Below are 21,688 nucleotides of genomic sequence, written 5' to 3'. Positions count from 1 at the left end.
ACTGCAGCTAGACACTTTGCAAAAAAGGGGTAATTTTTCATTGTGAAAATCTGCTGTGTCCACATTGCGTTTTGAGACGTTTCCTGTCGTAGACACTAGGCCTACCCACACAAATGAGGTACCATTTGTATCGGGAAACTTAGGGTAACACAGAATTGTAGAGCAACTGTTATTACCTATTGACTTTCGATGCATTTCTGCCTTCCAAATTAAAGACAATGTGAAAAAAAAAGTCATTTTGAAAAATGACCTATAATTCTCATGCTAGTATGGGTATTCCCAATTTCGGAAATGTGCAAGTATCTATTGTTTCTAAACTCGATATTTTGTTCCCATTTCAGAAATACTTAGGTGTCTTTCATACCGATTTTTCCATGTATACATTTTCCCAGAATAATTTCTATATACCCTGTACATTATAAAAATCTGGTTTCCAGATCTGACTCTCAAGCAGATTACCCAGTTGATGGCCTGGAAGTTGGGAGGCTTGGGTTGCAGCAGTTAGGATGTTGGTGGAAGGATGCTTGTGAAATGCAGTCAGTCAAGAAGAATTCCACTCCTAAAGCATAATCCAAACGCTGGCAAATCTTTTTTTTTGGGTTCTCAAAAAAATCCTGTGATCTGGTTTTAGGGGATCCAGTTTTTTATTTTGGATTTTCTGTGGGATGGGTTCTTGAAAGGTTTGGCACCTTCCACCTTAGCGTCCTAGTGGGTTGCTACTAGATTGTGCAGTGAATCTAGGGGATGATATTTTAATGGCCTTCCTTTGGCAATGAAACTACTGAGGAGTTTTAGGTTGAGGAAGCCGGTTGCTTTGCGTCAGGTACCCTCCTGGGACTTATCGTTGGTGCTGGGAGGACTTGAAAAAGAGCCCTTTGAGCCTTTAGAGCAAGCAGGGTTGGCCTGTTTTTATCAAAAGTGGCATTCCTTGTTGCCATTACTTCAGCAAGGAGAATTGGGTAAATGTGCTCCTTGATTATCTCCTATCCTTACCTAATTTTTTTCCCGGATAGAGTTGTCTTGAGGCCTCATCCCAGTTCTCATCCAAAGGTTCAATCATCTTTTCATTGCTCTCATGAACTAATCCTTCTGTTTTTTCAGTCTACAGATGATAGTCCATCTTCCTTTAACCTAAGCAGAGCTCGTTTAGTATATTTAGATCATGCTAAGCCCTTTGGATATTCTCAGTCCGTGTTTGTTTCGCATGGTTGAGCATGTAAAGGGCAAAAGGCTTCAGGTTTAGTAGGTGGGTCAGGCAGGCGATTGCTCAGGCCTATTCATCTATGGAGGTGGATTTACTTAAGGGAGTTGTAGTAGACACATCTACCAGAGCAGTAGCCGCATCTTGGCTGAGACAGGTGGGGTTTCCTTACAAGTAATCTGTGGGGCAGCTACATGGACCAGTTCCAATACCTCTCTGTCTCATTACACATTGGATCTGTTCTCACTTGCTGCGGACAATTTTGGTAAAGTGGTGTTACAAACAGCAATTAATGAATTGTTGTAAATATATTTAGGATTCGTATGCACTTAATTGTGTCATGCGTGATTTTTGCACTTGGGTACATCTTCATGTGTCATAACTATGACGAGGACAACTTCCATGGGGGTAAAGAAATGGGGGCATATTATCAAGCCAGGCGATAAAATTATCGCCGCTTTAGCTGCAGAAAACTGCCACTAAAACGGTGATAATGGGCTTGATAATATGCTCTATGGAATTCCAATTGAAGCCCATGTTAGACGCCCTTCACATCTAACATGGACTTCAATTGGAATTCCATAGAGCATATTATCAAGCCCATTATCGCCGTTTTAGCGGCAGTTTTCTGCCCGTAAAGCGGCGATAATTTTATCGCCTGGCTTGATAATATGCCCCTATAGTTACTGGTGACCTTCATTACCCTTAGGATAGTTCTCCTCGTCATGGTAGGTTCCCGCCCACCCTCCCTTTCAGAACAGAATTCTATGGGGCATATCAACAACAACCGGCGATAATTATCTCTAAGCGCACTTAGCGCTAGGATAATTATCGCCGGCTAGCGTGAATTTTTATCTCTGAGATAGCGTGCTAGTAGCAACGCTTATCTCAATAGCGATAAAAATCCTCACGCTAACAGGCTAACGTGAGATTATCGCTGGAAACTCAGCGATAATCTCATGTTACCTTGTTGATAGGGACAGGCAAACTTAGCCATGATATCCTCCTTCCATAGGATATCATGGCTAAGTCAGAAAAATACCAGACGTAAAAAGGCAGCGTTAACCACAGTTAGCGCTTCTTTTTTTGTCTCTAACAGGATTAGCGACATTCTTGATAATAGGAGAAATGTCGCTTAGCGACATTTCTCCTATTATTTTACTCTGAAACGCCCCCTTTGCATCTCATTAGAGATGCAAGGGGAAGTGTAGAGTAAAAGGGTGCTAACATGCAAATTTGCATGTTAGCACACTGTTGTTGATAGGGCGCTAGTTTTATCTCTCCTTTCTTGGCTTTTAAAGCCAAAAAAGCAGAGATAAAGCCCTTGTTGATATGCCCCCAAGTGCTTGAAAACTACAGAAAGTGGAGCCGGAGGGGAAGAAGTTTTTAATAAAAGATAACAAAATAAAAATAAACAAAAAGCTTGTCTGTCTGGAGGCAGAACGGTCTCATGTGTCATTACTATGACGAGGAGGACTGTCCTAAGAGTAATTAAGATCACAGGTAAGTAACTCGTTCTATGCCGTTGGCGGGCTACGAGATGTGTTTTCGTGGCTCAGGTTTGTTTTATTTCACATCATACAATGTGTCCCATTCAGCACAAGTTTGCACAGCGACGTGAGAGAGATTCGTTAGCATATTCCCATTTCCCTCTGCCAAAAGTTCGTCGATGGCACACAGAAGCCTTTTGTGCCTCCTGGTTACATTTCCCAAAATATGCTTTAAAAAATCCGAGTGCCAGTCGCTAATCCGAATGTAAAACGACCAATGAAGTTTCCAGAACGAATAACGAAAAGCTTTTAGTAAGTGAGAGAGAGAGAGGCTTAATGCGATTCGGCAAAATGGCAAGGGTTATATTTAGGGAAAAAAAATGATGGCTGTGCGCCTGGAAATAATTTGCTGTAAATCGCACGCTGGAACACGCCCCACACTCCTTATTAAGAACGACTGCTGCGGCGGCAGCTGCTCGTCAGAATATCATACCTTACCTAGGAGTAACGGCTGAACTTTCCGCGAGGTCGATTAACTGGCGCGAGATGCAGGCTCCGCGAGCACAGGTAGGCAAATTCGTGCAAACGGAAAAGGGACCAAGGTGGTGCGACGTCTGGTTACACGGAAACGTGTTGATACGGGAGCCTATTTTTACGGTCTGTTCAGAGAAAGTTATTTCTCAAAGTTTCCTACATGCCATTTATTCCGATAAAAAACGGGAGACTTGATTTTAAGCTTATAATGATGTTTATGATTTTTCTTTCATTTTATTAAAACGTTCTGCTTCCCAAGGCAAGTTAATGAGTGTGCACTGTGTGTGTGTGGGGGGGATGGGGGGGGAGTTCTTGTCTGAAGTGACACAGTGGGCAAAAAAAAACGATGGCCTTGAATGTGGCTAAGAATAAGCATAGGACACTTACATTCATTTAATCATTTGGTTCATCACCTTTTTCAAATCCTGAGTCAATACCCTAAGTGCCACTGGTATTCCAAACACAGGTCCCGTGGTCTCTGTGGCATAAGAATCACGCTGCACCTCATTGACGAGGCAGAGTAGGATGAAAAACATTTGGGATTGCTTGTTTCCCGTTTACAGGGAAACTGGTGTTACGTCGTGGGCCCTTGGCCACATGCATAGAAATAATGGACACTCTGCGGCACACATAGAAAGAGAAAAATGCATCTCAGGAAGGTGCTCCTTCCTGTATAAAAAAATCTTGCCTAGAATGCAGACACTCTTGCAACATGACGCGTGGGAGCCTGGGCTGGCGCTACTCAGCCAAAAGTGCGCCAATGCTTGGAAAGGACAGGACTGCACTGTATAATGGTAAATACGGCGAATTAACTGCACTGTATAATGGTAAATACGGCGCATTATTGCCCTTTAATGCAGCACAGCAAGTTGGTTGACCATGCCTGATTTGCATGAGGGCAGTTACTGTTTGAAATGACATAGAGATGAAAAAGCACAATGCGCTGGAATGCGGCCAACAATAATTACTTAGATTAATTTAAGCATTCCACCCATCATATTTTCATTTTCATTATACATGGGAAGAGTAAATACGAGTCTACTTGATGGCGGTGTGCACCTATTTCCCCATGTGTAATTCCCTGCATAGTAGTAGTGTTGGGTTTTTGCTGCAGTTTCACTCCCTCGAATCCGTGGTGGCAATGATTGACTTGAGCTGGGTGAGTCCCAGATTCACTCGCAGGTGAGGAGTAGAGTCACTGAGAAAGAACTTCGCAGAGAGATGCCATATAAAACATGCTAACATTTGGGGACACTAAGAGTGAGATTCAGAAAAAGAAATATTGCACAATATTTGATCCATTCATGTGATTTGTTGAGGAGTAACGTTTAATACAGAAGAAAAATTAGAAAAGAATGTAATTGTTTTGCTGAAACAATATGGAGTCCCCTAAATCAGAAATGTTGGCAAGCAGGCCTTTAGTCGATTTCATTAGGAAAATAAAAAAATAGACATTTCAAAATGGCGTTTCTTCGCTTGAATAGGCAGAAAAGCAATACAGATTGCACAGATCCAACGTGCATATGGGATTTGGCTAATCTTTCATCGTTTTCTGCCTGGAAGAACCAATATTTAAAACAAAATATATGTTTCCTACATCTGTTAATTTCAGATTAACTGAAATATCTGAAACATATTCGAACCCATCATATGTTATATGTCGTATGTTCGTCGCAGTAGCAACATCAGTAGTCTGTTTCCATCATCCACATGGTACTCAGTGAAGTCTTCACATCAAAGCAACCTGTGTGATCTACCTGTACACTGATTGACACATGTCACATTTAAAATTGTTCTTGGGAAAATTATGAACCTGATATAGCCAGACTAATGACGTTGTTTCACAGTGCTTGTATGCCCTTGTCCTTTCTTTTCCCTACCCATTTAAAATAGTCAACCTTACCTTTGCAATATCAGCTACAGCATATATAGTTAATAACATTTGCTATTAACTAGTAAGTTCAACCCACAGCCAACCGGCCTCGGCCACCTCCTGACACACACTGACAACTCCCACAGCCACCTGCTCACCAATTGGACACCATTCACAAAGTCACTCACCACAGCCATCATTACCTCATTTGACTCTGGAGCACTGACAGACCCCTGCCCCCACCAGGCCTTACACCCGGGACACAAGGAAATCAGCAGCACACTCACCAACATCCTCATCTCATCCAACACCACTGCGACCTTCCCTGATGCATGGAATCCCGCAGAAATTATACCCCTCCACTGACCCCAGCAAGCTCAAGAACTCCCACCCGAACTCGCAGCTCTCATTAACGGCCACGGTCCTGGAGAAAGCCATAAATCACCAGCTCACGGACAACCTGAAAGGAAACAACCTACTCGACGCCTCCCAGCCCTGATTCTGCTCCAACCACAGAACCAAGACCACCTTGATAGACACAAACAATTACATCAGATCCATCCGCGACCTTGGTGAGACAGCAGTCCTGATCCTTCTCGACCTTTCAGCGGCCTTTGACACTGTATCCCACCACACCCTCATCACCTCACTCCACCACATCGGCATCAGAGGAAATGGCCTCAAGTGGATCGCCTCCTTCCTCGCAGCACACACACAGAAAATCCGCCTACATCCCTTCATCTCTGAACCCAAGAGCATCATCTGCGGCGTCCCCCAAGTATCCTCCCTCAGCCCTACCTTCTTCAATGCCTACATGACTCCATTTACTGACATCATCCGCACCCTTGGGCTCAACATCATCTCATATGCTGACGACACCCAACTCATCCTCTCTCTCAAGGGAGACACCGTCACCACCAGATACAATTTCCAGAATGCCTTGACCAACATCGCCGGCTGGATGAAATCCAACTCCCTGAAGCTGTACACGGACAAGATAAAAGTGGTCATCTTTAGATGGAACACCGCCCCATGGGACAACACATAGTGGCCCACTGCACTCAGACCCTCACCTACCCCCACCAAACACATCTGCAGCCTCAGCATCATCCTGGACAGCAACCTCTCCATCAAGCACCAGGCCAACACGGTACCTCCTCCTGCTTCCACACCCTCCGCATGGTTCATAAGATTTTCAGATGGATCCCTGTCAGCACCAGGAAAACAGTGACTGAAGCCCTCGTTACCAACCGACTGGACGACAGAAGTGCACTTTACACCGGAACCACAACCCATCTCCTCAAATGACTACAGACCATACAAAATGTCACATTCAGATTCATCCTCAACCTCCCCAAATGGACCAGCATCACTCCCTACTTCAGAAGCCTACACTGGCTCCCTGTCCAGAAGAGATGTTAGTTCAAGCTGCTGACTCTCGCCTACAAGGCCCTCCATGGCACCGGACCCTCCTACATCAACCACTGCCTGACTTTCCACCAAACGACCAGACAACTCCGATCCTCCTCCCTTGCACATGTCCTCGGCATCTGGCGGAGCCAGAGTGGAGGTCGTTCTTTCTCCTACCTCACTGTCAAGTCCTGGAACGACCTCCCACTCCACCTCTGAACCTCACCTTCACTTGCCAACTGCAGGAAGAGACCTGGCTGTTCGACTAAGGCCCACCAGACCTCAGTGCCTGGATCCCCCCTTCCCCCCAGGGTGATAAGCCGTGCTACACAAATAATGATTGATTGGTTAATGTCTGTTAAAGCCTGTTCTTATCAGTGTCTGTGGGAATTGGTTCAAGTATATCAGGGTACTGAAGCTACTTTGGGAGTTTTACTACTAATATTCCATAGACTACTGCTGGACCTAAAATGAAGTACCAAAGACACACCTTTATCACTTGATCCTTGGGTGAGCAAAACCATGATCCAAGGCTTACTCAAAAAGGTTGTAAGGGGTCAGAAACTAAAAACTGGGTATATCATTAATATTGTAATTGTAATTGCATTTATATATCGCTTACTGCCCCAGACGAGGCATTGAAGCACTGTACAGCGAGTAGTGTTCTACTCCTGAAGCTAAGGTTAGTGTTTAATCCAGTAGTTATTGTGAATTATTGTGATTAGTTATGTGCTTTCAACAAAAAATAACATGTATTTACTCGAGTTACAATGTGATAGATTATATGAATACCACTTAGGTTACCACTAAGGTATGATCGTTGGTGAGGGCTAGGTGGTTTCAGGTGAATGGTTTGTAAGGCAGATAGGCTGATGGCGATTAGATGGTGTTAAGTTGCAGGGATAGGGTTTTAAAGAAGGAGAGGTTGTGGTCGGTGCAACAAGGTGTCAGTCAAATGCAGAATCACAATGGGAAAGAGTAAGACAGACAGGCATGAGTCTGAGAGGAAGTTATACTCAGGAATAGTAGGCATGCAGAGGATGGAAGTTAGGAAGAGGGTCACTGAAAAAATGAAAGGAGAGGAATCAAGTGGTAGAAAGTAAAGGTCAATTTTTCATGCTCGGTTTTAGGAGTAGTGTGGGAAATTCTCTGAGATAGCTAGCAATCTGAAGATGTAAGTTGCAGAAAGAAACATTACATACAGCGCTCCATGTTTGGTGCAGGTAGCTTAAACATGCAAATCCAACTGTACACATCATTTAAACACCAAGTGCCCGAGCCTGGTGTGTGCCAAGCCTATGGTATCCCTTTAAAACATAGTCAGGATTATCCCAAAAATGCAGCACGATCTGTACATTAACCAAGAGGAGGTGACACAGACGCCTTTTTTAGGAAGATGCCTTCTTTAGAAAGTCTCATTCAATGAGCTTCCCAAACTATCCTACGTTAAAGGGAATTTTACTTCCTAAAAAAATGAGTTATTTGACACTGTCTGCGAGCTTCTGGCCAATGCCCTGTCAGACTACACCGTGATTAGTAACTTAATCCCATTCTAGGTTGTACCTATACCACAGTAGAGCAACTGCTGTATCCTTCCACCAATCCCTGTGGTGCAGGAGGAGCCCTCTGCCAGTCTCTGCAGCTGCCCAGCATGCCCAGGCTCTTGCTGTCCTTCCTCTAATCCCTACATTGCAAGTTGAGCCCCTCTGTTAGTCCCTGAACCTGTTCATCATACCGAATGGTATCTACCTCTGTCTCAGAAGATAAACCCAGAGTGAAGAACTACCCAGCTGCACAGATAGCACACCTGGTTTCAAGCGAGTGTGTTCCTTGTTATTTAAGTGTATTGGGACAGTTGTGTGCCAGCTCCTCTGCAGCACAGGTCCAACAGGAGAGAGAAAGTGCCGTACTCAGGTGACCTAGAGAGCGGGGCTCCGCCAACGCAACAGTTGCTAGAGTTTTTCCACAAGTTTTGTCACCGTTTACAATGATGTTTGAGTGTCTGTGCTGGTAATCAGTGTGTTTTCTTTTGTTTGTAACTCTGTGAGTACACATTGATCAAAACTTAATACATCATTCAACGACCAGAACAGATGAATCATTAAAAAGCATTTTGAGAAAATGTCCCAAGTAGTCATCTAGGAAGGCGACACTGACATGGGCCACCATTGCAGGGCAAGGAGACATCTCAATAAAACGTTAAAGACAAAAAAAAAAATAACCAAAAACTCACATTCAAATTGGTATAGTATTCCGTTTGTTTATAGCTTACTGCCTTCATTTCATATCACTTCGTGTCATTTCTACAAAGCAGTGGCAGCTCCTCCGCTAAGGCGGAGGAGCATCGCACTACTGCACAAAAGGAAAAATCAAATGATAATAACGTATCGTTGTTATCGTTTTTTTTTTCCAATTGCAGTCAGTGGCCTTGTTCAATGTGGGGCGGGGCTGGCCAGAGCAGGGGAGGAGTGGTTTGCACTCCCTAAGTGCGCATGAATGTGTGACCGTCCCTCTAGGGCCGGCCAAACAGTTCATGCGCACTTAGCATGTTCCTCACCAGGCTGTAATGCACAGCCTAGTAGGGATCATGCACAGGCTCCCTATGCCCATCTTAGCGCTGAACCACGGTGCTCAGACCAATTACAGCGCTGCATTGCAGTGTTTTGATTAGCTCTGGGGAGCCTGGGAGCATGGGTGCTTTCTGCTGCTTCCTTCTGCCAGGATTGGAGACAGGAAGAAGGACTATGAAGAGGATGGGGGAGGCGGTGGCCGGCCATTCCATGGTAAGGGTTTTTATTTTCTTCTTAGCCCCCCAAACCCACCACCCCGTCTGGTAGGAGCCAATACTGCTTTAAAGTAAATATCTGTGCCTCCTAAAAACCATGTTATGTTTTCCACACTGTGGATGCTACTGGCCGCTACCATTTAAAAGTAACTTGGTAGAGGAGAGCAAAAGGCATGAGCAAGGAACAATGCTCAAGTTTATGTCTCGGCAGACAAGCGGCCACTGCCAAAAGCAAGAAGCCATTGATGTGCAGCCTGGCACAGCCATTGCAGAAACAACCTACACAAAGCAGCAATAAGCAAAAGGCTTCTGTTGGTGTACGTAGAGTAAACATCTAACTCCTGCACTGTCATCCCCCAATACCTAACTCCTGTTAGTTCTTCAGACCTCTCCCACCTGCTAGCCACATGGTAGATACTTCTGTCAACAGCCAGGTCAAATCATTTTTCTCTCTCTCTTCCGACCTAGGCACACTTACTCTGAGAATGTAGGCTTACCACTGGTAAAGTATATTCTGATCCATTTTTAACAAGGGTAATCATCTTCCTACTCTGTTTCCTTGATCCTGGTCTTATTTATTATTCTTGCTCCCATTCATACTTTTGGTCACCCTTCTGTCTGGCATGGCCACTTCCATCCCTTGACCAGAATACAAGCCCTCTCCTCATCCCATACTGATATCCAACTTACTGAACAACCGACATGCTTGCCCACTTACTTGACTCCAATACTCTACACCCTCAATTCTTTATGCCCGTGCTCTGCTGTGGTACTTACTTATGTAAATGTTCTTTCCAAGTCCAGCTTGCTGGGGTTGACCCCTTTTTTGGGAGAGGATTGCGGAGAATTTGTTGACATCTCCTCACTCCACACTCCACTGCTTTCATCAGCCGATCATCATACTTGTTCCAATCAGCAGTTTGCACATGGCTCATAATGCATAAATGTACAACTAATGCTTTATTTTTAATCCAAACTAATATAGTTTATTCTATGCTCAATACAAAACTATACGTACATGTTAAGACCCAGACCAAGATAGTCCTCCTTCACAGAATCCTGGTCCACTTCAAAGGACTTTAGGATTATGCAAATGACTACTACGCTCATTCTACAATACATATGCCTACTGAGGAACAGGGACGTAGTTTAAGGGGAGATGTTTGGAGTGCCCTGAGTTGGGTCTGCCATGTCTGTTTTGTTTTTTTTCCACCATGCTGATTTCACTAAATTGTTTTAACTTGTTATTTTCTTAAACCAGGAAATTAAATATATCTATATATATTTGCACATTATTTTACCTTAAGTTTTAGTTATCTGGTATTATACTTGAAACTGGGACAAGGTTGGGTACTGTGTAGTGCTTAAACATGCTACATATGGAAATGAAAATCTGTTTTTAAGAATTAGATTTTTTAACAAGTATTTTACTATGTGTTTTACCCAAATGTATTTATACAGTTAATTGGCGTATTTTGCACATATATGGAATACTTGAATCCAATGTACCTACATGTACCCATATGCTGTAATTTTGAATAAGGGCAGGAGAAAACAGATGGGCAGTCTGTTTTCCATATTTAACAGCACTTGGCACTTTACATTTCTGGGAGGAAATGGTGGCACGACATGTAATCAAAGCCTCTAGGGGCCGAAACGCATCATGGCAGCACAACACGACAAAGAATAAAGAAAATACTTGCACATAAGAAGAGGTGTCCGTTCCCTTTCTGGTTCCCGGGGGAAGGGACCGTTGGAGAAAAGGTGTGTTGCATATATATATATGTGATCAAGGCCCCACGTGGGATGAAACGCGTCATGGCGGGGGTGGTGTCGGGCACTAAATGAACAATATTGCACCATCCATTGGGTTCGCTTCGTCTGTTTTCCAGTGCGTGACTGTACCTGAAGGACGATTAAACCTTATATATATATACATATATAACTTTCATTTGCCATAATTTGCACTGCCAATACTGATGCATTGTGGAACTTGTGGTGCCTGCTGATGTCACATGACGCAATTGGAGCACTTGCAATCAATAAATGTTTCCCACCTGTGAACAAGGCGTAAGAACGCCGAAACGCATAAGGAGTCAAGTGGCAGAAGGGAATTAAATGCCTGATTCACTCTCAATCCGGGCTCGGCTAATTTTCTTTGTATGTTGAGGACGGGACCCTCCATTCCCGTTGCCGCAGGAGCCGCCCTGCAGGGTTGGGGGCCCCCATCATGGAGTTGTGTTTTGTGATGTTGCCAGCATCTTTGGGGGCATGACCCACTCACTCTACGCCAGGCCAAACAGGACTGCCGTGGTATTACCTGGTGGTAGAGGTGAAAAAGGGAGTTGTGTGAGGGCACACCTCACTCGGACAGTTTTGGAGTATCATGTCATTTCATAATTATTTACTGCCACTTTTGAAACATTTTTTGTGCACCCAGATATTTTTCCACGTGTGCTTATAACGAACGCAATGATGGTTGAAAACGCTACTAAAGCATAACTTTCACTTGCCATAATTTGCACTGCCAATACTGATGCATTGTGGAACTTGTGGTGCCTGCTGATGTCACATGACGCAATTGGAGCACTTGCAATCAATAAATGTTTCCCACCTGTGAACAAGGCGTAAGAACGCCGAAACGCGTAAGGAGTCAAGTGGCAGAAGGGAATTAAATGCCTGATTCACTCTCAATCCGGGCTTGGCTAATTTTCTTTGTATGTTGAGGACGGGACCCTCCATTCCCGTTGCCGCCGGAGCCGCCCTGCAGGGTTGGGGGCCCCCATCATGGAGTTGTGTTTTGTGATGTTGCCAGCATCTTTGGGGGCATGACCCACTCACTCTACGCCAGGCCAAACAGGACTGCTGTGGTATTACCTGGTGGTAGAGGTGAGAAAGGGAGTTGTGTGAGGGCACACTTCACTCGGACAGATTTGGAGTATCATGTCATTTCGTAATTATTTACTGCCACTTTTGAAACATTTTTTGTGCACCCAGATATTTTTCCACGTGTGCTTATAACGAACACAATGATGGTTGAAAACGCTACTAAAGCATAACTTTCATTTGCCATAATTTGCACTGCCAACACTGATGCATTGTGGAACTTGTGGTGCCTGCTGATGTCACATGACGCAATTGGAGCACTTGCAATCAATAAATGTTTCCCACCTGTGAACAAGGCGTAAGAACACCGAAACACGTAAGGAGTCAAGTGGCAGAAGGGAATTAAATGCCTGATTCACTCTCAATCCGGGCTCGGCTAATTTTCTTTGTATATTCAGGACGGGACCCTCCATTCCCGTTGCCGCCGGAGCCGCCCTGCAGGGTTGGGGGCCCCCATCATTGAGTTGTGTTTTGTGATGTTGCCAGCATCTTTGGGGGCATGACCCGCTCACTCTACGCCAGGCCAAACAGGACTGCCGTGGTATTACCTGGTGGTAGAGGTGAGAAAGGGAGTTGTGTGAGGGCACACCTCACTCGGACAGTTTTGGAGTATCATGTCATTTCGTAATTATTTACTGCCACTTTTGAAACATTTTTTGTGCACCCAGATATTTTTCCACGTGTGCTTATAACGAACGCAATGATGGTTGAAAACGCTACTAAAGCATAACTTTCATTTGCCATAATTTGCACTGCCAATACTGATGCATTGTGGAACTTGTGGTGCCTGCTGATGTCACATGACGCATTGGAGCACTTGCAATCAATAAATGTTTCCCACCTGTGAACAAGGCGTAAGAACGCCGAAACGTGTAAGGAGTCAAGTGGCAGAAGGGAATTAAATGCCTGATTCACTCTCAATCCGGGCTCGGCTAATTTTCTTTGTATATTCAGGACGGGACCCTCCATTCCCGTTGCCGCCGGAGCCGCCCTGCAGGGTTGGGGGCCCCCATCATTGAGTTGTGTTTTGTGATGTTGCCAGCATCTTTGGGGGCATGACCCGCTCACTCTACGCCAGGCCAAACAGGACTGCCGTGGTATTACCTGGTGGTAGAGGTGAGAAAGGGTGTTGTGTGAGGGCACACCTCACTCGGACAGTTTTGGAGTATCATGTCATTTCGTAATTATTTACTGCCACTTTTGAAACATTTTTTGTGCACCCAGATATTTTTCCACATGTGCTTATAACGAACGCAATGATGGTTGAAAACGCTACTAAAGCATAACTTTCATTTGCCATAATTTGCACTGCCAATACTGATGCATTGTGGAACTTGTGGTGCCTGCTGATGTCACATGACGCAATTGGAGCACTTGCAATCAATAAATGTTTCCCACCTGTGAACAAGGCGTAAGAACGCCGAAACGCGTAAGGAGTCAAGTGGCAGAAGGGAATTAAATGCCTGATTCACTTTCAATCCGGGCTCGGGTAATTTTCTTTGTATGTTCAGGACGGGACCCTCCATTCCCGTTGCCGCCGGAGCCGCCCTGCAGGGTTGGGGGCCCCCATCATGGAGTTGTGTTTTGTGATGTTGCCAGCATCTTTGGGGGCATGACCCTCTCACTCTACGCCAGGCCAAACAGGACTGCCGCGGTATTACCTGATGGTAGAGATGAGAAAGGGAGTTGTGTGAGGGCACACCTCACTCGGACAGTTTTGGAGTATCATGTCATTTCGTAATTATTTACTGCCACTTTTGAAACATTTTTTGTGCACCCAGATATTTTTCCACGTGTGCTTATAACGAACGCAATGATGGTTGAAAACGCTACTAAAGCATAACTTTCATTTGCCATGATTTGCACTGCCAATACTGATGCACTGTGGAACTTGTGGTGCCTGCTGATGTCTCATGACGCAATTGGAGCACTTGCAATCAATAAATGTTTCCCACCTGTGAACAAGGCGTAAGAACGCCGAAACGCGTAAGGAGTCAAGTGGCAGAAGGGAATTAAATGCCTGATTCACTCTCAATCCGGGCTCGGCTAATTTTCTTTGTATGTTCAGGACGGGACCCTCCATTCCCATTGCCGCTGGAGCCGCCCTGCAGGGTTGGGAGCCCCCATCATGGAGTTGTGTTTTGTGATGTTGCCAGCATCTTTGGGGGCATGACCCGCTCACTCTACGCCAGGCCAAACAGGACTGCTGTGGTATTACCTGGTGGTAGAGGTGAGAAAGGGAGTTGTGTGAGGGCACACCTCACTCGGACAGTTTTGGAGTATCATGTCATTTCGTAATTATTTACTGCCACTTTTGAAACATTTTTTGTGCACCCAGATATTTTTCCACGTGTGCTTATAACGAACGCAATGATGGTTGAAAACGCTACTAAAGCATAACTTTCATTTGCCATAATTTGCACTGCCAATACTGATGCATTGTGGAACTTGTGGTGCCTGCTGATGTCACATGACGCAATTGGAGCACTTGCAATCAATAAATGTTTCCCACCTGTGAACAAGGCGTAAGAACGCCGAAACACGTAAGCAGTCAAGTGGCAGAAGGGAATTAAATGCCTGATTCACTCTCAATCCGGGCTCGGCTAATTTTCTTTATATATATATATATTCACTGAAAAAACCATAGGTTTCACACATGTTATAGTTAGCTGGACATTTTACTGATAAAAAACCAATGAAATTCCCCCGTTATAGTTACTGTAGGCAACTATAACTCACGCGACCGTAATCCTCTGCTGATGACATATGTGTCTTTATGAAAAAAAAATATTTGTAATATATGTATAGCTAAAATTTAATGGAAGAAGATATGGGCAAATAAGTGTCTAAATACAGTATTAGCATCAGCAGAGGATTGCGGTCGCGTGAGTTATAGTTGCCTACAGTAACTATAACGGGGGAATTTCATTGGTTTTTTATCAGTAAAATGTCCAGCTAACTATAACATGTGTGAAACCTATGGTTTTTTCAGTGAATATATATATATATATATATATATATATATATATATATATATTATCTACTGGCGGTCGCCAGTAGATAGTTATAGTTAGGATCGTGTTTCCATAGGAAATCAGCAACATTCTATTTGGAATAACTTTGGCGCCGATTGACGAATCCTCGCGAAATTTTCAAAATAGGTGGGGCGCTCCGCTCCGCTCCTTCCCTGAAAGTCTCGGAGGGATTCGTCAAGCGGGGGCTGAGAAAAAGGGGGGGTCCCAAAACGCGTTTTCCGCATGCATTTTTCCATAGGGCCTTTAGTCCAAGCTACAGCCCGAACGGCTAAACAGAATTACTTGAAATTTGGCAGAGAGGTAGTCCTCAGGTCAGGGATGTGCCTTTTGCAGGTCTGGTGTATATCTGTTCAGTATTTCCTGAGAAAATAGCATTTAAAAGCATATATATATCTATAGGCGCGCACCGCAATCCTCTGCTGATGACGTCAGATATTACATCACTGATGACATATGTGTCTTTCTGAAAAAAAAATATTTGTAATATATGTATAGCTAAAAATTAATGGAAGAAGACATGGGTAAATAAGTGTCTAAATACAGTGATGTAATATCTGACGTCATCAGCAGAGGATTGCGGTCGCGTGAGTTATAGTTGCCTGCACTATATATATATATATATATATATATATTCACTGAAAAAACCATAGGTTTCACACATGTTATAGTTAGCTGGACATTTTACTGATAAAAAACCAATGAAATTCCCCCGTTATAGTTACTGTAGGCAACTATAACTCACGCGACCGCAATCCTCTGCTGATGCTAATACTGTATTTAGACACTTATTTGCCCATGTCTTCTTCCATTAAATTTTAGCTATACATATATTACAAATATTTTTTTTTCATAAAGACACATATGTCATCAGCAGAGGATTACGGTCGCGTGAGTTATAGTTGCCTACAGTAACTATAACGGGGGAATTTCATTGTTTTTTTATCAGTAAAATGTCCAGCTAACTATAACATGTGTGAAACCTATGGTTTTTTCAGTGAATTTGTACGGTTTTTTAAATGCTAAGTTACTTTACGCCATTTGTGGCGTGCGCGCCCACTTAACGCATTTCGTTCCATGCGCGCACGGTGCGCTTCGCGCACCGTGCGCGCACAGTGAGCACGCGGTGCGCTTCGCGCACCGCGTGCCCACATTACGCTAGATGGGCCATGAACGCACGATGCGCTTCGCGCACCGTGCGCACATGGAGGACATATGAAGAGCAAACTCTTAAATCTGCTTTTCATTTTTTTTTTTTTATTTTTTTTACCGTACGCTTACCGTAAGCTTACGGTACGCGTACCCCGTGATTTTTTTTAAAATCAATAAATGTTTTTTTTGTACTTTTCTGTCCTTCTTTGACCCCCTTACAAATGTTAGGGGGTCTGTAACTCTCCTCATTGCCCCCTTTCCTTGTTTTCTCTGTTTTTTTTCTGAGTGAAACACACAAAATGGCGGCCGCCGCTTCCTGGTTTCGGCCGATTCGAATGTTTACTAAGATCTATGGGCCAATCAGAATCTCCTTCGCGCACGCCATGTTTCTTCCGTACGCTTACCGTAAGCTTACCGTACGCGTACCCCGTGATTTTTTTAAAAAATCAATAAATGTTTGTTTTGTACTTTACAGTCCTTCTTTGACCCCCTCACAAATGTAAGGGGGTCTGTAACTCTCCTCATTGCCCCCTTTTCTTGTTTTCACTCTTTTTTTTTCAGAGTGAAACACAGAAAATGGCGGCCGCCGCTTCCTGGTTTCGGCCGATTCGAATGTTTACTAAGATCTAAGAGCCAATCAGAATCGCGCTCGCGCACGCCACCGTACGCTTACCGTAAGCGTACGGTAAGCGTACCGTAAGCGGGCTCAGATATATATATTGATTTAAAGGCTATTTTCTCAGAATCTACTGAACAGATTTACACCAAACCTACAAAAGGCACTTCCTTGACCTAGGGACTACCTCTCTGCCAAATTTTGAGTAATTCTGTTCAGCCGTTCGGGCTGTAGCTCGTTCTAAAGGTCCTATGGAAAAATGCATGGGAAAAACGCGTTTTGGGACCCCCCTTTTATCTCAGCCCCCGCTTGACGGATCCCCCCGAGACTTTCAGGGTAGGAGCGGAGCGTAGCGCCCCACCTATTTTGAGAAATTCGCGAGGATTCGTCGACCGGCGCCAAAGTTATTCAAAATAGAATGTTGAGGTTTTCCTATGGAAACGTGGTCCTAACTATAACTACCTACTGGCGACTGCCAGTAGGTAATATATATATATATATATATATATATATATAACCTACTGACGGTCGCCAGTAGGTAGATATAGTTGGGACCTATTTTCCATAGGAAATCCGCAACATTCTATTTGGAATAACGTTGGCGCCGATTGACGAATATTCGCGAAATTTTCCAAACTTTTGGCCAGCTCCGGTCCGCTCCTATCCTGAAAATTTCACGGTCATTCGTCAAGCGGGGGCCGAGAAAAAAGGGTGGTCCCAAAACGTGTTTTCCCCATGCATTTTCCCATAGGACCTTTTGACGCAGCTACAGCCCGAACTGCTGAACGGAATAACACCAAATTTGGCAAAGAGGTAGTCCTCAGTTCAAACTCGTGCCTTTTGCTTAAATGGTGTAAATCCATTCAGTAGTTCCTGAGAAAATCAAAAGTAAAATCATAGATATATCTGTGGCCTCGGAGGATCCGCGCACCCTCCCTGCACCCAGCGCGCACCCTGCCGTGCACGAGCTGTATTCTAATTGGCTGTCAACACTCCAGATCAGGAAGTGTTGACCGCCATCTTGTGCCTCGGTAGAACCGAGGCACAAGAAACCTATAAACCAAACGCGAAAAACACAAAAAGGGGGCAGGGTAGAAACACCCTGACCCCCTAGGCCTGCTCAGGGGGTCCCACAAGGACCCCCAGGGCCAAAAAAAGTATTTTTTTAAAAACAAAATCGGCGTGATTCACGCACCCAGCGTGAATTTTGGCCGAATTACCAAAGAAGCGCGGGGCTCCCGCACTTCTTTGGTAATTGGCCCCCGGGGGGGGGCAGAATTTTAAAAAGTGTGGGGGCTCCCAATCCCACCCACACTGCACCGGGGACCGCCACCCCCGGGGCTCAAAGATAGTATATGCAGGGGGCTCACGGCCGCCCCACAGCCCTGGGGACGCCACCCCCCCGGGGCTGCTTGAAAATGGGTGGGGGGGCTCGCAGTCCCACCAGCCCCGTTGACCACCACACCCCGGGACAACTTGTCAATGTGGGAGGGGGGCCACGCGGCTCCCCTCCTGGAGCCTTGAATAGGACCTAGGGACCGCCACCCCCGAGGGCCGGCTCCTGCAGTGTCCCGGGGTGCCCACCCCCGGGACACTGTAGTTTGCAATGACAGGGCGGGAGCCTTGCGGCTCCCGCCCTGTCATTGCAAACTGCTGGATGATGTCATCAGTGATGTCATTTGAGATGTCATCAGTGATGTCACTGACCATGTCATGAATGATGTAATATGTGACATCATCAGCAGTGGATTGCGGGTGCGCGAGATGTAGTTAGTACAACTAACTATATCGGAGAAATTTCAATGGTTGTGTTAGAGTGAAATGTCCAGCTAGCTATAATACCCCTAAGACCTTTTGTTTTTTCAGTGAATTTCTAAGGTTTTTTAAATGCTAATTCCTAACTATATCAGGCCTGAAACCTATGGTTTTTTCAGTGAATATATATATATATATACATACATATATATATATATATCAAGTCCAATCCCCTATTTTTCCAAGAAAAACCGGGGCCGACACATGCTCAGCGTTGTCAGAAGCTTTTTATTTTCAAATTCAAGCGCTCCAGATACATAAATGAAATGCTAGGCAGACGCGTTTCAGCCTGACGGCTTTCCTCAGTGCCAATGTTCCATCAAATGATTGTTCTTTCACCTGGGGGCCAGTTAAAAATGGAGAATGGTTAACTCTGATTGGTGTAGTGTATCCAACCAGCCTCCTCATAGCGCTGCTCCCACCTAGTCCATGTCGGGTTTTGATACACTCCGTAGCGAGTGAAAAAATACAGTGAATTTTCACTCGAAAAGCCAAGTGGCTTCCCAGTCCTGCTGGCAAAGGCTTGTACTTAAACAGGACTGCCGCGGTATTACCTGGTGGTAGAGATGAGAAAGGGAGTTGTGTGAGGGCACACCTCACTCGGACAGTTTTGGAGTATCATGTCATTTCGTAATTATTTACTGCCACTTTTGAAACATTTTTTGTGCACCCAGATATTTTCCCACGTGTGCTTATAACGAACGCAATGATGGTTGAAAACGCTACTAAAGCATAACTTTCATTTGCCATGATTTGCACTGCCAATACTGATGCATTGTGGAACTTGTGGTGCCTGCTGATGTCTCATGACGCAATTGGAGCACTTGCAATCAATAAATGTTTCCCACCTGTGAACAAGGCGTAAGAACGCCGAAACGCGTAAGGAGTCAAGTGGCAGAAGGGAATTAAATGCCTGATTCACTCTCAATCCGGGCTCGGCTAATTTTCTTTGTATGTTCAGGACGGGACCCTCCATTCCCGTTGCCGCTGGAGCCGCCCTGCAGGGTTGGGGGCCCCCATCATGGAGTTGTGTTTTGTGATGTTGCCAGCATCTTTGGGGGCATGACCCGCTCACTCTACGCCAGGCCAAACAGGACTGCTGTGGTATTACCTGGTGGTAGAGGTGAGAAAGGGAGTTGTGTGAGGGCACACCTCACTCGGACAGTTTTGGAGTATCATGTCATTTCGTAATTATTTACTGCCACTTTTGAAACATTTTTTGTGCACCCAGATATTTTTCCACGTGTGCTTATAACGAACGCAATGATGGTTGAAAACGCTACTAAAGCATAACTTTCATTTGCCATAATTTGCACTGCCAATACTGATGCATTGTGGAACTTGTGGTGTCTTCTGATGTCACATGGCGCAATGGGAGCACTTGCAATCAATAAATGTTTCCCACCTGTGAACAAGGCGTAAGACCGCCGAAACACGTAAGCAGTCAAGTGGCAGAAGGGAATTAAATGCCTGATTCACTCTCAATCCGGGCTCGGCTAATTTTCTTTATATATATATATATATATATATATATATATATAACCTACTGGCGGTCGCCAGTAGGTAGATATAGTTGGGACCTATTTTCCATAGGAAATCCGCAACATTCTATTTGGAATAACGTTGGCGCCGATTGACGAATATTCGCGAAATTTTCCAAACTTTTGGCCAGCTCCGGTCCGCTCCTATCCTGAAAATTTCACGGTCATTCGTCAAGCGGGGGCCGAGAAAAAAGGGTGGTCCCAAAACGTGTTTTCCCCATGCATTTTCCCATAGGCCCTTTTGACGCAGCTACAGCCCGAACTGCTGAACGGAATAACACCAAATTTGGCAAAGAGGTAGTCCTCAGTTCAAACTCGTGCCTTTTGCTTAAATGGTGTAAATCCATTCAGTAGATCCTGAGAAAATCAAAAGTAAAATCATAGATATATCTGTGGCCTCGGAGGATCCGCGCACCCTCCCTGCACCCAGCGCGCACCCTGCCGTGCACGAGCTGTATTCTAATTGGCTGTCAACACTCCAGATCAGGAAGTGTTGACCGCCATCTTGTGCCTCGGTAGAACCGAGGCACAAGAAACCTATAAACCAAACGCGAAAAACACAAAAAGGGGGCAGGGTAGAAACACCCTGACCCCCTAGGCCTGCTCAGGGGGTCCCACAAGGACCCCCAGGGCCAAAAAAAGTATTTTTTTAAAAACAAAATCGGCGTGATTCACGCACCCAGCGTGAATTTTGGCCGAATTACCAAAGAAGCGCGGGGCTCCCGCGCTTCTTTTGTAATTGGCCCCCGGGGGGGGGGGGGGGTGGGGGGGTCAGAATTTTAAAAAGTGTGGGGGCTCCCAATCCCACCCACACTGCACTGGGCACCGCCACCCCCGGGGCTCAAAGATAGTATATGCAGGGGGCTCCCGCCCTGTCATTGCAAACTGCTGGATGATGTCATCAGTGATGTCATTTGAGATGTCATCAGTGATGTCACTGACCATGTCATGAATGATGTAATATGTGACATCATCAGCAGTGGATTGCGGGTGCGCGAGATGTAGTTAGTACAACTAACTATATCGGAGGAATTTCAATGGTTGTGTTCGAGTGAAATGTCCAGCTAGCTATAATACCCCTAAGACCTTTTGTTTTTTCAGTGAATTTCTAAGGTTTTTTAAATGCTAATTCCTAACTATATCAGGCCTGAAACCTATGGTTTTTTCAGTGAATATATATATATATATACATACATATATATATATATATATATATATATATATATTTATATATATATATATCCTCCCCAACGGTTCCAATTCACCGGTCATGCAGCGCTCAACATTGCTGCGGTCCCCTGCGGCAGAACCACGCCACTCAATATTTGCACACGATCCTCCTCACTAGGAAGA

At 44.8% G+C, this 21,688-nt stretch overlaps 1 protein-coding gene across 2 annotated transcripts in view; it reads left to right on the top strand.

Moving 5' to 3' along the window:
- Positions 1 to 3,136: 3,136 nt before the first annotated feature.
- Positions 3,137 to 21,688, top strand: part of LOC146862117 (protein NipSnap homolog 3B-like) — a 258,782-nt gene continuing 240,230 nt past the window's right edge. The window contains exon 1 of one of the 2 annotated variants that reach the window (XM_085641307.1): positions 3,137 to 3,258. In XM_085641307.1, the coding sequence (XP_085497433.1) occupies positions 3,238 to 3,258 (21 nt within the window). In that variant the 5' untranslated portion in view covers positions 3,137 to 3,237. The remainder of the gene's footprint in view (positions 3,259 to 21,688) is intronic. The other variant, XM_085641308.1, reaches the window with a different exon arrangement.

This window comes from Triturus cristatus, chromosome 2_2 (assembly GCF_964204655.1).
Source record: "Triturus cristatus chromosome 2_2, aTriCri1.1, whole genome shotgun sequence".
In the NCBI taxonomy this organism is placed as follows: domain Eukaryota; kingdom Metazoa; phylum Chordata; class Amphibia; order Caudata; family Salamandridae; genus Triturus; species Triturus cristatus.
This window is presented reverse-complemented; position numbering and strand designations above follow the sequence as displayed.